This window comes from Podarcis pityusensis (assembly GCF_964106645.2).
Source record: "Podarcis pityusensis genome assembly, chromosome: 12".
NCBI classification, from domain to species: Eukaryota; Metazoa; Chordata; class Lepidosauria; order Squamata; family Lacertidae; genus Podarcis; species Podarcis pityusensis.
Genome location: NC_138037.1, coordinates 22,946,140 through 22,966,837, shown reverse-complemented (window position 1 = coordinate 22,966,837; position 20,698 = coordinate 22,946,140). Strand labels below are relative to the sequence as shown.

The 20,698-nt window shown below is 41.4% G+C and overlaps 1 protein-coding gene across 1 annotated transcript in view; it reads right to left on the bottom strand.

Moving 5' to 3' along the window:
- The window catches only part of DNAJC1 (DnaJ heat shock protein family (Hsp40) member C1), a 73,702-nt gene extending 63,322 nt beyond the window's left edge, over positions 1-10,380 (bottom strand). Inside the window, exon 1 of the mRNA XM_080974457.1 lies at positions 10,126-10,380. Coding sequence (XP_080830583.1) covers positions 10,126-10,296 — 171 coding nt within the window. The 5' untranslated portion in view covers positions 10,297-10,380. The remainder of the gene's footprint in view (positions 1-10,125) is intronic.
- Positions 10,381-20,698: the final 10,318 nt, after the last annotated feature.

Sequence of the window (20,698 nt, the reverse complement as noted above, 5' to 3'; positions counted from 1 at the left end):
ATTGAGGGAATACCTTCCCCCATATGTATCTTTCCACGCCAGGATCTAGCACAGATCACCTTTTGATGGAACAGGAGTGGGAAACCTCAGGTCCTCCAATCTGGCTCCCAAGGCCAAGTCTCTAGTCACAAGCCTTCATGAGTCCTGCCCCTCCCTTTGCTAGGTTGAAATGCATCACTGAACTGGGATGACACCTTTCTTTCTTTCTTTCTCTTTCTTTCTTTCTTCCATGGCTAGATGTAGGATGGAGAGAGGGGGAGGGGAACAGAAACCTCTGATGTTTGAGAGGTTGGAATATAACCTACTGTACAAAAGGCCAGAGTCTATTCTCACCCTGTGATAATAGGTGGAAACTGCCAGGTTGACAGCCACCAAAGAAAGGGCTCTTTTGGTGGTGGCCCCCAAGTTACAGAAGAAGAAAAGAAAAGCAGTGAGCCTCAAAGTAATACAGGGGGAGGGAGCAGAACTTTTACAAAGTAGTAAAGTGCCCCTGGATTTTCCATGGAAATGATCGTCAGAGCCACAATAATTCAATTTACTGAGTATTTCCAGAAATGCAACATCTCTCCTTATAATTTGGACATTTAACCACTTGAATCTACCTACCTTGCTCTTAACTGTCTCCCTCATCACCCCCCCCCCCCCAAAAATCCCATGACCTGGTGAGGCTTTAGAGACCGGCTTATTTAGACAAGCTTTTTATTGGTCAACATATCTACTTGGTTTTATTAGCTGTTGCATGTACCCTTCCTGCTTATTATATCCTTCAGTTAGTTTTATCTTTGCTCTGCGCCTTAGGAGTTTATATTGAAAGGCAGACTAACTACGCAGCTTCTAGGTGAACGAACAGCTTTTATCATTACAACACGCATCCAAATACACGAAGAAGAGAAATAAAGTTTGATACAAGTTTTAAAAGCAGACTAGGTAGCATTCCCCTGAAGGAGGCTTGGTAAGCTCTCTTCCCCCCTTTAGGAAGTGCTGAAGCTCCATCTAGAGGCTTTTGCTCCACTACCGTCACTTGCAAAATCGCCTGGAAATGGGAATAATATCAAAGTGTCAGAAACTTCCTTTGTACCTCCCATTTTGTTATTCATAATAGCATCCTGCCCTGAACCTTTCCTGGCAACATTAGCTCCTTCACTGCCATCAAGTGGTAAGAAGCCAAAACTGAAGGGTTTTTTTCTTTTGTTTTTTAAAATGACATCTCCTTTAAAGTGTCAGGGCAGGTTGGTCAGGCTAATACAGATGTATAAGGACACTGTTTAGAGATGAATTAGAACTACTTGTTTCCAGTTCTTAAATAACGTATTAAAACATATGAGCTGTGTCCCATCAGGAAACACACACAGGCCACAAACAGAAGCGTTATCCATGAAATGACACATTATGTTAAGAAATATAACGACACAAGTTATATCTCTCAGCTACAAGTAACATTATTGCTAAACAAAATATACATTATAATATATATATATATATATATATATATATATATATATATAATTCAATATATTTTTTTTAAAAATCTTAAGGTAGCTAGAAATGTGTGGTCCTGTGAACTACACAAACACGTTTATCCTTCTTCGAAGGACGGTCCTGTGTCATTTTAGTTAACTATGCTCCCCCACCTGACATATCCTTTTCACAGACATTTGGGATTATGCTCCTGCTTCGTTTCCTTTCCCCACCTACCCTTTAGAGTCAGTATGATTTCAGCTCAAAGGCACTTCTTTCCTGCCAAACCAGAGAAGCAAAATTGAGACTGGCAGGTAGGAAGTTTAAATGCAAACCCTCCAAGTAAACTCTTGTTTTAAATCCCAGCTGTTCCACTTGCATGGCCAGCTAGACAGGTAAAGCTGCATGGATTAAATGGCGGTGTTTGCTGGAAGGGTTTGGATTTGTCAGGCACTAGGGAACAACATATTGGGATAAGCTGGCCCTGTACTGGAATGGGCTTCACTGGAAACCAAAGATGGAAACAGACAGATGGTGCTTATAATATTAAGAATATTGCAGAGCGTATTTTAAACTGACTTCTGGGGAATGGGGAGAGCCGAAAACAGCAATGAAGCATCCTATTGGGGATAGAGATGTCTAGGTGAATAAGTTTCCAATCATCCAAATGGGGTCCATGTATAAACAAGGAGCAAGTCTACAGTAAGACAGATCACTACTTTAATGCAGATGTTTCTTCTTTGGCTACCTATCCCAAGATAGCCAACATGGTGCCCTCCATATGCTGTTGGACTACTATTCCCATCAACCAGTCCATGATCAGGTATGATGGGAGCTGTAGTCCAATAACAGGAGGGCATCATGTTGGCTACCCCAATCTACACATATCCCTTTTCAAATGTTCTGTAAAGGTAAAGGGACCCCTGACCATTAGGTCCAGTCGTGACCGACTCTGGGGTTGCAGCGCTCATCTCGCTTTATTGGCCGAGGGAGCCGGCGTACAGCTTCCAGGTCATGTGGCCAGCATGGCTAAGCCACTTCTGGCGAACCAGAGCAGTGCACGGAAACGCCGTTTATCTTCCCGCCGGAGCGGTACCTATTTATCTATTTGCACTTTCGTGTGCTTTTGAACTGCTAGGTTGGCAGGAGCAGGGACCGAGCAACGGGAGCTCACCCCATCGCGGGGATTCGAACCGCCGACCTTCTGATTGGCAAGTCCTAGGCTCTGTGGTTTAACCCACAGTGCCACCCGCGTCAAATGTTCTAAACTGTATTTTAAATATTGGCAATTCTTGGGGGCCAAATTTAATCCAAAAGTCTACAAAGGCAAAAGTACACTGCAGCTTAGTAATGTGAACCCCCCCCCCAAAAAAAACCAAATTAGGGATCCATTGTGTCAACAGCCAGAAAGAAAAATCTCATCAATGCTACTCAGGTAAGTGGAATACTGAATTGGAAATCATCCAGTCTGCTGGAAATAGTAGTTTTGATAACACAACAGCTAGAGAAAGAAAGTTGCCTGTGCCACTTAAGATCAGGGCTTCAACAGTTAAATGGATAGGAACAAAATGCCAAGTTTACCCTGGTGGAAATTTTGGAATAGCAGAATTCACTAAGGACATATCCAGTAGCTGACTTAGGTGTGCATGCCCAGAACCCTCTTAGAAATGCAGCAATTGGGTTCATCAGCTGTTCTGAAGAAATGAAGTAAATCCACTCCCTCCCTCTCCCAACTGGGGCAGATATTAGTCCATTTCTCACCTTGTTTCTTAGCAATAGTCTTCTGGAGCAACAGAATTACAAGTTTGAAATTACCCTTCAAATTGACAAATATAGTATCCATTCATGATAGACATTATTTTTTATTAAAAATGCATTTTGATAAATGGAAAAAGTTTCCATGGGGAGAATATATAAAGGAAAAAGGAATTAATTTACCCCATATCACTGATCTCCACTTTATATCCTAATGGCCAGTTAAAACAAAGATAATCCAAGACGCCATAAAAAGGTGGAAAAATACAGGAAATATAAACTTCTCCCTATGCTAATAATTAGTACAGCGCAACTTTTAGACTAAAGGTGACCCAGGAAAAATTGCCAACAAAAGCAAGCCTCATTCCCGAGTTGCCACCCTGGCTGTGACTTCGCAGTTTAGAGCCTGCTTCATGCCCACAGGATAGGGGAGGCATAATCACACAAGGGTGGAATTAATCATGCAGGCAGTTACTAGGCAACCACTCACATGTGCACTATTGCTTTCCATCATAACCCCAAAGCAGTAGTTCTTTCACACAGCTAATTGGAGGAATTCACAGGCATTGGATGCTACAAATCCCACCAAAGACTATTAAGCATATATAGAATATATAACCAGCAATGTTGTGGTTAGCAAAAGCAGGTGTGTGTTTGGTTTTGCAACCAATGGACAGACATGCAGTGCAAGAATAATGATGCGCACAAGTCTACATATTTCTCTATCAAGCTAGAAAGCCAATAAAGCTTTGCATTACAGAGAACAAAGCAAAGCTTGCATCAGTTGCAGTAGCAGCTAGCAGAACAAGGCACTGGAATAGCCATGGGTAAAGAGGGCACACTAGGTCAGAAGATTACACCTAGGCTGCGACCCTGACATGTAGGGCATAATTCAGAAAGATGCAGGGAGGATTTGGAAAGAATGGAAGTCATGCTTACCTTGAACTGACAGCAAGCCAGCATTAGTGCTTTAAGAAAGATATGACAAATCTCCCTGGATTTGTCATATCTTTCTCAGAGAGAGAACACACGTTGAGTCGTCAGGAGCAGACAAGGCAACTGATTCTGTGTATGCTGTCATTGGACAAGGACAAGTTGAATGTGCAGCTGTTAACCTACTCAGGTCTACAAAGCTGCCTGATAAAACTGAGATCAAGCAAAACTATCCACCACCACCCCCTTCCCATCTAGAGCGAAATCTGCACTACAAGGCCAAACACTGGCAAGATCACTAGCAGATCTAAGGGAAACAAAAGATCTTGGCAGACAAAATGTTAGAATCAAATGAAATCAGTAGCATGCTTACAGGAGTACTTCACAATGTCTACTAGACTGACATTCTCAAAAAGCAGCAATTGATTACACACCAAATATTAGGCAACTTCACATTTGGACATGGGTGTAGAAGAGTGAGCTTAATCTAACCCTTCCCTTGTTCACGCTATCTGGCCTCTACCACTTATCCAAGTCAACCAAGTCAAATGACCAGGGACAGTATACCCAGAACAAGAAATGTACAGCTAAATACAAAAGGTGATAGCTCTGCACAAAATAGCCTATGACGAAAGGTTTTTAAAGAAAGAAAATTAAATCTTCCTTCAACAGGAATCACCCTTCCCACCATTGTGTTATATAACAGAACACTTTTTCAATTACAGATAAAATGCTGCATTGTTTTTACTCTTTCAGTTCAAATTGTGCACTTCACAAAGGACTCTCCTCCACATTAAGAATTATCAGACATTCACAAAAACATCCTAAAGCAGAGCTCCAAGGCAATTTAAAACTTCTTCTATGGAAGTGGTCAACATGTCTAAGAACTAGGACTGGCACAGACCAGGGAGCTAGCCAGAACATTTTCACAAATGTGGAATGTGGAAAACAAAACTTAAGATCTTCCTCCATGCCTCAAGGAGGAGAGCTAAGACTTCATACAATGTAAACATCAGCTGGAGACCAAGGAAGTTATGACTAATTGGTACTTATGTCTAGGTTTGCTTAAAGGTTATTCAGTATCCTCAAGAACCGCTTGAACTTCTGTTGATTGAGTTCCAATAAGAACTCGGTGTTTTTCCATTGCAAAAAAGAAAAGAATATATATTAACTGTTTAAGAAATTACTTTACATATGCTGGTAAGAAGAACTATCATCTTTAAGCCTCCAGTTATGAAGCGGATTTTTAAAAAACTACTGTCCCATATACAGATTTTTCTTTAATCTATTGCAGATCTGTTTAGGGGCTTCTTGTCATAAGGTTATTAAGTGCTCTGAATGAGCTATTAAAATGTCAGTTCTATGTGAAAATTAGAAAAGAAGCCATTGAGGAGTTGCTATAGCTACAGACCAAGCAGATGTCATCATCAAGTTCTGAAAAAGTTATTCAGGTCTAAACAATACAACATCTGCATTGTCCTTGAAAACAGACTGATTTTATTGTTTTGTATTCTTCATATAGAAAATGTGCTTGGTCAAGTTTTAGAAGTTGCATTTCAGCTCACACGTAGTTTAAATGTACATCCAGGTAACAGAACTACTTCACAGGTTAATTTTCTAAAGGTGCAGCAATTATCCTCCATTTATTCATATTCTAGCAGAAGGGCTAACAATAAATTAGTTTGTTTAAAATAAAGCATTTTTTAAAGAGAGTGAGTGAGTATAGGATTTAGATCAATCTGTTTGTTTCTACTGAAATGCTTGTCATTATAATGAGCAATGGAATGCATGGGAAAGAGGCCTGTATATTGAAGAACCCACAGGTGCAGCATATTTCTGTGCAGAAAGACACATCAAGCCACAGGGTCATAAACTAGGTAAGATTTGTCCTCAAGCACAGCACTTTATTTTTCTCCCCTATGAATGAAGAGCAGTCATTCATTTATATAAGAGAAAGTAAATGGGTTTACTCAGATGCTGCTGCTCAGGTGATGGATGACCTTGTGTCTGGAGTGAAAGATGCCTCTATTCCACCCTCAACCATGTCCCAGTCTGAATGGGAGCCACTGAGAACTGAGCCAGCCCTTATTCGCATAGCTTAGAAGGGGAAATATCCAGTTCTTAGAACGGCCAGGCCAAGCAGCTACTTCCTGAATAAAAAAGAAGAAGAAGAAGAGTTTGGATTTGATATCCTGCCTTTCACTCCCCTTCTGGAGTCTCAAAGCGGCTAACATTCTCCTTTTCCTTCCTCCCCCACAACAAACACTCTGTGAGGTGAGTGGGGCTGAGAGACTTCAAAGAAGTGTGACTGGCCCAAGGTCGCCCAGCAGCTGCATGTGGAAGAGCGGAGACGCGAACCCAGTTCCCCAGATTACAAGACTACTGCTCTTAACCACTACACCACACTGGCAAACAATATGCCTCAAGTCTCTCTTGGGGCAAGTAGTACCTCATCCCTAATCTCATACTTTGTTCTGTTAACCACTGATGATCTGTGAGCTCGATTCAGGTAGTCCATGGAAAGACTGTGGAACAGACAATAATACTTGTACTATTTTTCTGATGACAGAGTTCAAGGCTCTTTCGACCAGAGCCAAATTATCAAACAGGCAAAATGGCACAGCCATCATATGGTGATGGATTTCACAATGATGCCACCAGTGATGGAGAAAGGCTATTTTTCTTCATATTTAATCCAGAAATGAACTGTGATGACCCCCCCACTTCCCCACAAATTAGAATCACCATACTACACTAATTGGTTGCATTTTGCCCTGTGTATGCATTGGAATCTTTAAAACAGCCTTCCCCAACCTATTTCAGCTTGCATCAGCTTTGGCTGGTGGAACAGCTGCACTCATATCTGGACAGGGACAAGCCAGCTACCATAGTCTATGCTCTGGTGATCTCTAGGTTAGATTAAATCTCTAGGTTAGATTACTGCAACAGTGTTATACATAGGGATGCCTCATAAAATGGTTCAGAAACTTCAGCTGGTGCAGAATTTGGTGGCCACGTTGTTCACTGGGGCAAGATTGTTTGAGCATATTACACCAATCCTGGCCTGACTGCACGGGCTGACAATTAGTTTCCAGGCCCAATTCAAAGTGCTGGTTTTGACCTATAAAGCCTTAAATGGCTCAGGACTGCAATACCTAAAGGACAACCTCTTTCCATATGAACCCACTCAGACACTTGAGAGGGCCTTCTTCGTGTGCCTCCTCCATGAAAGGTCCGGCGGGTGGCAACACAGAAACAGGCCTTTTTTGCACTGACTCCCCATTTGTGGAAAGCTCTCCTCAGGGAGATTCAACTGGTGGCTTCATTGCATGCCTTTAGGTGCCAGCCAAAAACATTCCTCTTCAACCAGGCCTTTGGTTGATTAACAACTAAATCCCTCTTAAATGTATTGTGGGAGAGGGAAATTAGTTTTCCATTATCTTTTTATTACGTATTTATTTTATGGTTGGTTTTCATGTTGTAATTTTATGTTGTGAACCATCCTGAGATCTACAGATGAAGGGGGTATACAAATTTACTAAATGTAAATAGTAATGATAATACGAATAAGAATAGTGCCACTCAACAAGTTCCACAGCTCCCCAAATAGGTGACCATTGATAATATTGGCTAAAGCTGACAGAAGTTATAGTACAAACCATCTAGATGGCACCTTGTTGGGCAAGACAGCTCTAAAGTCTTATTTTTTAAATGACAGGCTAACTGTGATTGATTATCAGTTAAACATCCGGCTAGTTCATATGACAACATTGAGGTAGGTCAAGGACTTTGAGAACTTAAAGAAGAACAGTCACCTGATCCAGGGACAGTCCACAAATATACTGGCATATTCCTACTTCTTTTTCTTAATGGTGACACAGACCATTCATAACGTAAAAATATTCTCCATAACTGTGAGCAGGATGGTGGAGTGGGGTAGGCAGAGACAATAAGTAACTGTTCACTGCTGCTGCTCAGGCTGCACAGAAAAAGCATTTTGGTTCCTGAAATTCATTCTGATTGTGCAATGATAAAATATAACTGATAGAATTCTACAGGATGTGGCATTTGTGTGTGAAAACAGTCAAGATCCAATGATCCTCAAGCATGCACTTTGGCAATTATGTGGGCTTCTACAAGTTCCCCTTCCAACTGCAAGTTCTCAGGCTTCAACAAATGCTGTTCAGGGGAGATCCCTTTTAAGATCAGTTGGAGTGACAGATGAAGAAACATGGTTCTTTGGATCCGCCACCATGTTTTAAATATATAAAAAGTTCTCTAGTTAGGTATTCATCATTATATTCACTCTCATTGGACTTACTCCGCAAGAAGGGTTGGTTATAAATCTGCAAAGCATAAGTTCATAGTAACTGAACCAGTTATTTCATCATTTTACATTAATGTCTGAATCAGAACTGAACATGATGATTAGATTCGGTTCAGAGTTAGGTTTAGGTCTCAATTATGCCAGTTTCAAATTGAAATTATACCACAAACTTCAAGGAAAATTTGATCCTCAAGCAAAGTAGCTACTCCTTGTCCAAACATCAGGAGCAGAAATAAGCTGAGCCACCTGCTGACTAGGTTCTGCCAGATCTGCTACATCAGTCTTTATTTAAAAAACAAAACGTAAAATCCATTCAAATCTGTTTCAGAATAGTTAACCTGATCTTTTACAATACTGTTTAGCTGGACACTATTTCCTAATACAAACTTAAGAGAACCTTTTAAGTTTCCCTAGTAGCTGCTCAATAGCAGCCGCACATCCAATGCATTTCTTTATTTATTTAAGGCATTTATATCTTGCTTTTAAATCCAATGGCTTCACAAGTTAGTACACAATCAAGATAAACAACTATAAGTAAACCAAAACGTCAGCAAAACTACCAAATAAAATAAGTATCAATAAAATCAGTGCCACAAACACAGCAGCAACATCTTGTTGTTGATTAAAAACTAAAGGTAAAGAAAATCACTTTTAACACACAGCTAAGATGTTAAAAGGAAGGGTGCCAGACAGGCCTTTCTGAGAAGGCAACTCTAAAGATGGGATACCATTCCTATGTCCAGTTGCCACCAGACAAAACACACAGTGACAGGCCTCTGAAGGCAATGTTAATGAACAGACAATTAGAATATTGGGAGCAGCCCATTCTTCAGAATGTTAGATGGAAATAGCAAGAAAATAAGCATGCATCACATGGCTTCCTCCACAAACGTAAGGGAAACGTGTAAGTTTTCACTCATAAATCTGGACAGGTTTAGGGTGCAAAAAAAGTCTCCAAAAAAAGGGAAATAGGGCCACTACCATAAAAGCAGTGGGGCGGGGGGAGAATAGAAGATGTTTCCAGGTTTGGTGGCCTAGATTTGAAAGAAAAGGGGAAGTCTCCTACAGGGGTTTAGGATGAAAAGAAGTGAGATAAGAAGGGGCAACCACATTTTAACATAAAGGTGGAAGGAAGGAGGAAAGAGCACAATGGAGCCTGCAGGATCCAAACACAGAACACTGCACCTTTAGAAGAGGTATCGATGGGAAATATCCAAACATCAAAAAGGATAATAAATGGGAGAGAGAGAAGAAGAGGTCAAGGGAAAGCTGGGTTTCCTCGCCACAGGGAGAAACGGTGGTGAGTGGGCAACAAATAAGCTGCAAAAGGTAGAAGAGGCAGCACTGCATACTTTTAAAACACACGAACACAACTTTATAACTCACACTATAGACCTGCTTCACAAACCTCCCCCCAAGAAACGCAGAGCCAGGCAGCAGCAGCAGCAGCAGCCGCCCGAGAGGTTTATCTGCATATGCTCAGGAACCCTCTGGTTCCGGTTCTCGGCCGCCCCAAACGCTCCGGGCCCGAGCCCCGGGTTTCAGGGGAGGTCGCAGCCGGGCCCAGCCGGAAGGGAAGCAGGAGCAGCGGGCCGCGCCGGACCCCGCGCCCGCCCGGGGGGGGGTCTCCTCCTGGCGCTGCCTCCCCTCACCTGCTCAACTCCCAGGAAGACGTAGAAGTTTTGCGGGACCTCCTCCACCAGGTCGAAGAGCTCCAAGTCTCCGCTCTCCCAAGCCGAGGCGGGCTGCGCGAGCAGGAGGAGCGCGAGCAGCAGCAGGGGCCGCCGGCGCAGCCCCGCCGAGGGTCGCGTGGAGCAGCCCATGGGGCCGAGCAGCTGGCCTCCTCAGCCAGGCTCTCCTCCGCACAGCCGCTTGCGGCAGGACCCGGCAGACGTGGCCGGGCAGGACGCTCGCCTCCCACTGCGCATGCTCCAGCGTCCGCGCCGGTTCCGCCCCTCCCCCTGCGAATCCCACGGAGGGGGAGAGCAGGGACTCCGCCAATCGCCGCCCGCCGCACCTCTGTCGTCACGACGCCTAGCAACCGGCCGATGCCGGGAGGCTTGTGTTTTGGGAAGGCCTGGAAGAAAAGAAACCTCCAGCCAGGCCGAGGGAGGCTGCGAGGGGAGGGCAGCTGCCAGCCGCCCCCACATCCAAGGGGAAACGAGGCCTCTCTCGCGCTATAAACAAAACAGGATCCTTCGCAACGGCACACAGCCACCCATAAGCGCCCACAAAAAAGCCTCCCGCGCGCTTGTTGTGAAACTTTTTCAGACAGCGTGACAGGAGAGCCTGCAAAAGAGCCGTGTCAAGAAGGCGTGGATTCACACATTAGCTCAAGACACGGAACTCGCTGGGTGGATCTTAGGTTCGGTCCGCTAGTCCTACACTCCCTAGGTTGCTGCGGGGATACGAATGGGATAATCGTTCGAATATAGCAGCAGTTTACTGTATTATTCAGCAAAGGCCTCAGAGAGAGAGAGAGAGAAGGAAATTATATTACAAATGATGATTCAAGCTTTGTCGCTTTCACGGATTTGTCATAGATGAAGCTTAACAAGTGCCTCTATTCACCAACTGATTTTGGGAAAGCGTGAAGATTTTTGGGAAAGCATATGACGTTACACAAAGGAGACCTATTTCTGCCCACACAATCGTTTTGCATAATGGAACTGTCACTAGGATGATCATTGCTGATTTGTTTTCAGTCCCTTTCCTTATCATTGTTAATACAGTACTGATTTTGCCATTTTTGCAGCTGCAGCGCCTGTAGTTGATGCCGTCAGTGAACTATCCGCTATGACCCCAAGATCTTTTGCGTCACAGTCACAGTACCAATCTGTCGGTGTAGATGTGCATAATATTAGACATGTTAAGTCAGTAATGCTCTGCCCACCTTCACTTTTTTGCAAACGGTTACTAAGCTTGTGGTTGTTAATTTGTTTTAAACTGTTTTTAATGCTGTATTTTAAATTGTTGTGACTTACCCTGAAAATGTGCTCACTTTTAATTCCTTTGTGTAGAGTGGGACAAAAACATTTTCACCTTGCACCTAAATGAGGACATCAATGTCATTTGTGTTGGAGTTCCATAACCTCAAATATAAATATTTAGCCACACTTTTATCTTCTCAAAGGAATTTAAAATGAGTATAAAGCTCCAAACACTACTGTAAATCTACCTCAACAAAAATTAGTAAATCAATTCTTATCAGCTAAAACTCATTCTCAGGTGGTGCTTAATCACTGTCAGGCTTCACTACATGAATGCTAAATACGTATTTTAAAAGGCTGCCAGATATCCAGACAAAACCAAGAATGGATTGTGTGGTGCAGTGTTCATAGCCATAAAGCACCTAATTGTGATTGCTCTTCTTGTTGTTATTACCAACAATTACTAGTGCATGGTACAATAAAAGCAGGTTCTGCCCACAATCTAAAAATTAATAGACCAAACTGTGCCTTATGGCTTTTCAATCACCACTCACTTCCCTTATTTTATCAGGAGTTATTGATCCATAAAGTTGTGGAGTGGGATGGGCCATCATTTCATACATACTTTAGAAGTAGGATCTAACCAAAGATACATCTGTAGAAACTGGTTTTTGTTTTGTTTGATGTATTAAATATCTAATTGGGCTGGTACAGTCTAAATCCAGTGTTTTAAATATAACCAGTATGATGTTCTGCAGTAAAAGCCCATTAGAATTAATACTGCGGTCTCCCCTGCATTTCTTAAAGTGTATTTTATGAAAAGCAGTCACATCAGCTTTGAAGTCTGCCACGGGAGTGTTGGTGTATGTGTGATCTTAAATCTTTGCCCTCTGCGATTTTCCCCACACTCCAAATTGTCTTTCCTATGCTACTTTTCCACTCACAGGAAGAAAAGATTCTGATCCAATTCACATCCTCCCGTGATAGCTTTTCATTACATCCATTTGCTATGTAACGATGAGTAATCATAAGACTATCTGAATCTGACAAAGCTCAGTTAAAGGGAGACAATATATCTTTTGAATCTGTATTATAATGTTATCAACACAATATTTGCAACAGAAATAGCTTTGAATTTCAATTATTAAGCCATTATATTACCATCGCATTCTAAACTTTTGTGGTAAAGATAAATATCCATCAATGAATACTTGCTTTTAAAAATATTGTCGGTTAAATCACACTTAATAGTAATAATAATATCCCATAACAACCTCTTATGTTGGAAACTATGTTGGGCCATGCTGCTGGCTATTGAGAGACAATGGGCAAACTTCATTATGAATTCCGCTGGCAACCTATGTGAAATAAATCCTAAAAGTGCAATCTACATGGCGCTTAGTTTTCTTTTTGATGGCACCTTTTGCGTCCAAATAGTTTGAGCAATTCTGGAGAGCCTAGCAGACAGGCAACTCCTGTTTACAGTTATTGTATAATCAGATCTCTTAAGGATGAGTAATCAAAAACTTGGTCACCTCTGAGCATTCTTAAACAAGTTCTATGGCGTGCACTGTTCATGCTGATTACCAAGAGGCAGGACAGTTGGGTCTCATCATTGCCCCATGAAAATATTTCATAGAACACAACTATAGTAGTAGAAGTCTCAGGAGGTGCCTGGGTCACCCATCCAAACTAGCTATTGCCCTCTTCCTGGACTGGAAGGGCTATAAAAGGCTTCCTGTTGAGGCTGAGACCTTGCTTGAGTAGCAAGCTCTTCCTAACTCTAATGTGGTTCTGTGCATATCTCTGCATGTGACTCTCTGCTCCCCTCCGAGAACTGCAGATAGTTCAGACTTGACAGGAAGATTGGTAATGAGGGTAAGCTGTCTTTCAGGGAAGCTTGTCCACAATGTACCAATGCTGACTTCTAACGAAGGAATTGCTGGCAGAAGTTCAAGGTCACCCAACACATTTTGAAGACAACTGTTCTAGACTACAATCTACATACTACAGAACAGATTGTTTGAAGTCTGGGACTTAAATAATAGCACACAAATAAGGTGTTCGTTTACCCAAACAGGTAGGTAAGAGCTAGTCATTCTATTAATTTAAAATAATTGCCTGCGAAGAGCCTAGACTTAAATCCCACCCAAATGGCCAACATAATCCCATAATAATGCGATAATACCTCAGCCAAAAGACTGTTGCTTCTACCTGTCTAAGGAGCTGATACCAAGCCTAGTTAGAGCAGGCCTGGTATCAGCTCCTGACATCCTTGGACAACTGCCAAGGCCCCAGTGTCACAGAAGGAACCATCACTGCTGCCTGTCCTGGGCCTCCTTTAAACAAACACATTGGCCTGGTGTTCCAAACAGCAGCAAACATCTGTGCCTAGCTGACACTTTCATTTTCCACAATGCCTCAGACATGGTATCACTTTGGAGCATTGTGGGAAATTATAACAGCAGCCTCCAGTTACCTGATGTTCCTGTTGCCTTCCACCACGACAAGCTCAACCCACCAATGCCCACCAACAGAAAATGGCCCCCACAAGACTGATCTTTGCTTAAAGCAGGAGCTGGTTCTGAACTAGAGTACTCATTTCACCCACCTACATTTCCAGCTTTTAAAGTAATCAAACCTTAAATTTCACAACTGTTTTCATGTAAGATTCATGGATATTTGCAGTATTTTTTTTTTTTAAAAAACCATTTGACCACAAGGGGGCAAGGAGAAATTTCTCTCAGCCATTCTCAGTTCACAACATAATTATTCTCTTAAAGGTTTTTTTCCCTTGCCATTAAGATGAAATATGGAGCAAGTTAAAATCATGAGGAGAACCTTTATGCCAACAACTTATCTCCTACCACTGTGCCTTCAATTCTAATGTGCAGTTGATATTGTCTTATTTTGTTGTCAGCTGCCTTGGAAGTTTTGACAAATTGAAGGGCAACCTACAAATGTCTTAAATAAATCCTAGGAGTAAACCCCATTGAACATACTGGGGTTTCCTTCAGAGCTAATATACAATTGGATTGTCTTGAAAATTATGTTAAGGATTAGAAACTGTGGTCCTCAAGGCATTTTGCACTTATCCCAGTGAGGCATGTCATTTCAGAAATGTTCTAGGCTAGAAAAGCCAACTAGAGAAATATAAAATACAACAGGGATCAATAAAAAGAAGATACTGCATCAGGAAGTCACATTTTTCCTGATTCTTGGTTGATTACAAGAAGCATGATCAGTGATAATGCTTCAAAGAAAGAAAATCTGATGTGGAACATATGGTTCTGAACGAAAGCATCTAAAATTCTACTAGCAGCGTTTGTTAACTTCCAATATCCTTTTGCTCCTACCATTATTCATTTCAAGTGCCTTGCTCTCATTTTCTCCAATATGTTACCATAAAATATTGACCTGCATTGGATGTAGCACCATAGTGACTAAACCATAGTTTAGTGTTACATACACAAGCCTGCTCTCCTCCCTCAACTGGCTGCAGATTAGAAGCATCTGTTTCCATTTTAATCTAGTCACAGTCAATCGTTTCATCCAAACTAGGAAATGTAGTTAATTTTAAATATGGTATATATTCAAACAAGTTAAGATCAGAAACCACGGTTTGAACTTGGCTTGTTTAGATAAACCATCATTTAAACTTACTATAGTTTGTTCCATTTTGGATGAAATAACAAATTGCAATTAATTTAAACTAGAAGCAAATGTTTCCAGTAATCTCCTCACAGCTGTTTCAGATAAGTTAAAGATCACATAAGCCTGTACAGTGGTACCTCGGGTTAAGTACTTAATTCGTTCCAGAGGCCTGTTCTTAACCTGAAACTGTTCTTAACCTGAAGCACCACTTTAGCTAATGGGGCCTCCTGCTGCCACCGCACCGCCAGAGCACGATTTCTGTTCTCATCCTGAAGCAAAGTTCTTAACCTGAACCACTATTTCTGGGTTAGCAGAGTCTGTAACCTGAAGCATATGTTACCTGAAGCATATGTAACCTGAGGTACCAGTGTATCTCATTCATGTAACACTATGGTTTAGTGTTACATCAAAATACATCAATTTGTTTTCCTCCTCCTACAAACCCACTTTCTGTTTCTTTGTGCAGGGTAGATGACTTCTAAGGTCCTTCCATCTCTATGATTTTATCACTTGCCCGACAGTTCAGTGTGATAGAGAGAATATCTGTCATTATCAAAAAACATACAGCAATAGGGAAATGAAGGAGAAGCTGTCCTACAGACTGGAGTGACTTGCTGAGTATATATAGCATAAGGAATCAGGCCATCTCTCAAGTACACTGATCCTGGGCTGTATAGGGTCTCATATGTTAGTAGTAACACTTCAAACTTGACCCAGTAGCAGATTGCCAGTGCAAATCCCACAAGCAAAGTGTTATATACTGTCAGTAGCTTGTCCCCACAGGGAACCTGCTGACTGTGTTCTGCACCACCTACAACCTGCAAACCAACCTCAAACATAACCCCACATGGAGGGCATTGCAGTCGTCCAGTGTGAAATTACCAATGCATGGACAATTGTGGTCAAGCAATCCCACCGAAACAACTTATAATAACATTCATAACGTAGGATTGTCCTATCTCCCCAAACTTGTGCCAATGGTTTTTTTGTGCTGGTTTTGTGCAACAAACCTTAGCTTCATGCCACTACAAAGGAAATTCTGTTAACAGGAGAGTTTTGCTTTGCTTTTTAAGCAGTAAACAAAGATTGTAACTGCAGCACTAATTGTACATTTTGCTCTAATTACAGTCAAGGAACAGTTATGGAAGCAGTTATGGAAAACTCTTGCACTGGCAATCATTCCTGGCAGCTTTGCACTGCAAAAGCCCTTTCTCTCCCCATGAGCCAAAGCCAGGCAACAGCCATGCCATGCATGATATCACCACATATTGTTAATGTTGTACTTGTCACAAAGCACGTTTTGTCGCTAACGCAAGTTGTACCATGAGTAGCATATGGCACAACAGAAGGATCAATAGCAAAGTGTCAGGCATTGGATAAAATAATTCAGCCAGGATATCACTACGATGGGCCTTTTTGATACAAATTAGGTTACCCATTTGTGAGGTAATGAAAACATCCAAATCTGAGTGAATTACTAAAAAAATTATTTGTCTTTCGGGTCTCCCTGTTCAAAACATTATTATAAAACATCACATAACGTAGGCCTCATAATAAATTGTTAGAACCTAACATTTCAAAATAATTACCTGGACAGTAATGCTGTAGAAAGCTATGGAGATAGTTACACTGTCAATATTCTGCTACACTGTGCTATACAGAGATTCTTACTGTTTCGGCATTTAAGATTCCAATCTGATCAAAATAACTAATGGCACTGATTATTTAGTTCTCTTATTTTGTTGGTTTTCTCTAAAAAGCAAAGCAGGGGATTTATTTTAAGGGTTCTGTCTTTCCTGTTTATGAGGATCTAGTTATTAATCAACACCTTGTAAACACTGTTCAGATAAAACATCAACTGGTGGGCAAATACATATACAGTATATGAAAAGGGATCTGTAATCAGGAAAATGGAGGGGATAGGGGAGACACCATTGTATCCACATCTCATAACTTGATATCCCTAGGGGATGGATAAAAACATGTAGACCTCCAGATGCTCTCTCCAGGGCTCTCTCCAGGAAGGCTCACCTGGTGCCATCATGACATGCCTTTATGCACCAGGCAAAAACATTTCTTTTTCACCAGGCCTCTGAGCTACGTGCTTACAATAATACAGAATTTAGTCCTACAATTGTCTTACAACACCTTCTTGTTCACATGCCATCAGGACTGCAAGGATACATACAGCAATATTTTTGGTAGCTGTGCCTCTCAACTATGGCGTTCCTACAAAACTAACAAAAGCCCAATCTTTTGGCCAAACTACACATTACATACAAGTGTGTGTCTCTGTTGTATTTGTTTTTAAATTAAAATCAGCCTCAGAGGACTGGAGCAAAGGAATGAGGGCGCTGGCATCCTAAAACTCTTTGCTCTCCTAGTGCGCATTTAGTATTTAGAATGCCAACACCAACTATGCAAGGGTAAATTTACAGGGATGAAAACACACCTGTAAATTTGCTGGGGGAGGGAGCATCCTGAGGAAACAAAAAGAGACAAAAAAAACCCTTAAAACGGCAGCTTCCTGATGTGACTTTTTATTTCATTTTTTAAAAACTATTTTGATTTCATTACACACGTTTGCATTAAACAGTGTTTATTTTGCAGTTTTATATCATGCCTTCCTTGTTTTGTTTTATTTAGAGCTGTACTCCCAATATGTTTTCACCTAAAAGTGTAAGGTGTGAATGTGACAAAGATTAATGTTTTCACACACTTGCATCAAATAAGCAAACCCATTGGGGGACCAGAATTAGCCACAGTTCCCCGCTGAGTGTACACTAGGAGGTAAATCCAGGTTTATCCTGCATAATGTATGAAATAGCCCTCAAATCTTATCTACCACCTTATCTCCTAATCTATAGCATTGATTGCACTGAAACCATGATCATATGTGAAAGCTGAAGCAATTCTGAATTAAGGGCAGCACTGCACAATGGAATATGTTTGAAACAAATAATAAAATTCCAAACATATAAATCAGATTGGTCAGGTGTAGGGATGGTGGAGAAATTAAATTCAAGTTCACATTTAAAGGCAAACCACCCTAATTTAACACTTTCCGAAGCGCTATGCAACAGAAAGACAGATAACATTCAAAATTAACATTTATCTTAATTTTGCAATGCAGTCACTTCAGCCAAGTAAGGTGTACAAATATGCATATATTAAAGTATTCCTATATTAGTGAAAATTATACAAACATACAAACATATATGCATATATAAAATATGTTGTATATATTGTAACTCACTCTATGATCTTTGGATGAAAGGAGGTATATAAATATAACACACACACACACACTCTAAAATTATTAGAGTAACTTGCTTTTAAAATGTATATATTTTCAAAACAACATGCAAAAATGTGTCAGCTAGGAGAAATTCACAGCAAAATGCTGGTGAATTTCCATGAGGATCTTTTTTTTATTATCTCTAATTGCTGCAGAATGGAGAACTGAATTTAAGACCGGGGGTGGGGGGGTGGAGGGGTGGAATCAGGAACTGGGAGAACCAAACCCGACAGATTCGTCCATCCCTAGTCAGCTGTAAATTCTCCCGCACTCTCCCAGCTGCCTTATGCCATCCTTCACTCTCATTCTCTCTCTGTCTTGTCACTCACTTTTTCAATCCTGAGCTATTAATCATCCTGAAATGCTCCATAGCATGTTTCAAGCCTGCTTATTTTTGCACTTTTAACAATGTTTCGTTTGGAATTATTACACTATGCACAAGGTATGCTAAAATAATATTTTCAGAGGGAAAGAGCTTCTCGCATAACTATTTTTATATTTCCTGTTCAGTGTTTCTTTAAGTGGTTAGTAAAAACTTCTGTTATTCGGAGAGGCAAAAAAAGCAAATCAGCTCTACTTTGGAGTTTGCCGCATCACCTTTTGATGGCATTTTTTTCTGGCTTTCACAGTGAAACATAGTGATGGGCAGTCCTAGTAGTTACAGCTGCTGCTGTTGTTCTTTTAGAAAGAGAGTAGTATTTCAAAACAGCCCTCTAATTACTTGTTTTAATTCCAAGAAGATAGCTGTTTTCAGTTAAGACAAACAGTCTCCATTTTGGAACTTGAAAGCAGAATGTTTGGTGCATTGTTTTGAAAGAAAGTTGTTATTCACTAACCTGCTACCCTCCAGATGTTTCTGGACTGCAGCTGCCATTAGCTCCACTGAGCAGAGCATGCTGGGAGTTGGAGTCCAAAGCATTTGTAAGGGACCCTGGATGCTGAAGGCTGCAAGGGAGCACCTGACTGCTGGATGGCTTGTATTTATGGGTGGGCTATGGATCATTTTAGAATAATTGTTTATTTGAAAAGATCAAAAGGGCAGGGCTGAGGAACTTTCTGTAGTAATGGAAGTTGTAGTTCAGCAACATCTGAGAGGCTGGAGCCTCTCCATCCTGGTCATGGGCAGTGATCCAATCAACCAAATTTGATTTCATCAATCCCACCTGTAACCTAAGATTGCTGCTCCAGGCTTAGCAACCTAGTCCTCCAACCAATGCAGTTGCCGACCAACAGATCTGAAGAATGAAACAACTGTGGTTTGACCATATTCCAAATGCAAAAAGGCTGGAAAGAAGATTCGTGGAAATTACCACATTGAGAGAACTTGGTCTCTGAGGAACTTTTCGTCACTCAGAATGGTAATGGTATCTGTAATGTGCTCAGCACTTTTCACTTAATCCCTCCCCCCTTTTTTGGTGCTATTTTACTTTTCATGGGACTCGAGCTACATGTTGTTTCCTGATAATGCTCATCAAATGCATTAGCACAGAGACACTCATCCTCCCTTCCTCCCTTAAGGGGTTTCTTCAGTCTGTTTCCCTCCCTTACTTTGTCCTGTGCTGTTTTATACAAAAGCTTTGAAATTACCCTTCACGACAAAGCGATCTTAGACAGATTAATTTTTTTCTTCCATAAAATGAAATCACCACCACTCTTTGGGCCTGATTGGAATCTGAGTATTGCACAAACATCAGCCATGTTTTGTGGGCAGCAGTACTCGCAGATTTCCCTTCCTTCCTTTCACAAAATAAATATCAGTTTCAGCTGATATTTTTTGCCAAGGGCAAGATCTTCAACTGTGCAAAGTTTCTTCTCACAGTTGGTTATATAACTCGTTCTGGGGACATGACCCAAGTGTCAAAATTGTCCATCGCTTCATCTAAAAACTACCCAAGTAAATTGACCAAGTATGTTGATGACTGCAGTCCCATGGGGATCCCTGTACCTTAGAAGGCAGAGGCAAACATTTGTGAGCCATGCACTGCCCTCAGCATGACTTTGACACAGCGATTCAGTTGAGATAAATGAAAGTACTTCTTCACACAGCGCATAGTAAACTATGGAACTTGCTCTCACACGAGGCAGCGTTGGCCATCAGCTTGAATGGCTTTAAAAGAGGATTAGACAAATTCATGGAGGATGAGGCTAACAAAGGCTACTAGCTTCATGGTCAGAGGCAGCAATGTAGTTGCTGGAAACCACAGGTAGAGTGAGTGCTGTCATGCTCAAGTCCTGCTTGCAGGTTTCCCACAGGCATCTGGGTGACTACTGTGGTCAAGATAGGCCATTGGCCTGATCTAGCAAGGTCTTCTTCTGTGAATATGGTTCTTCTGTGAACATGCT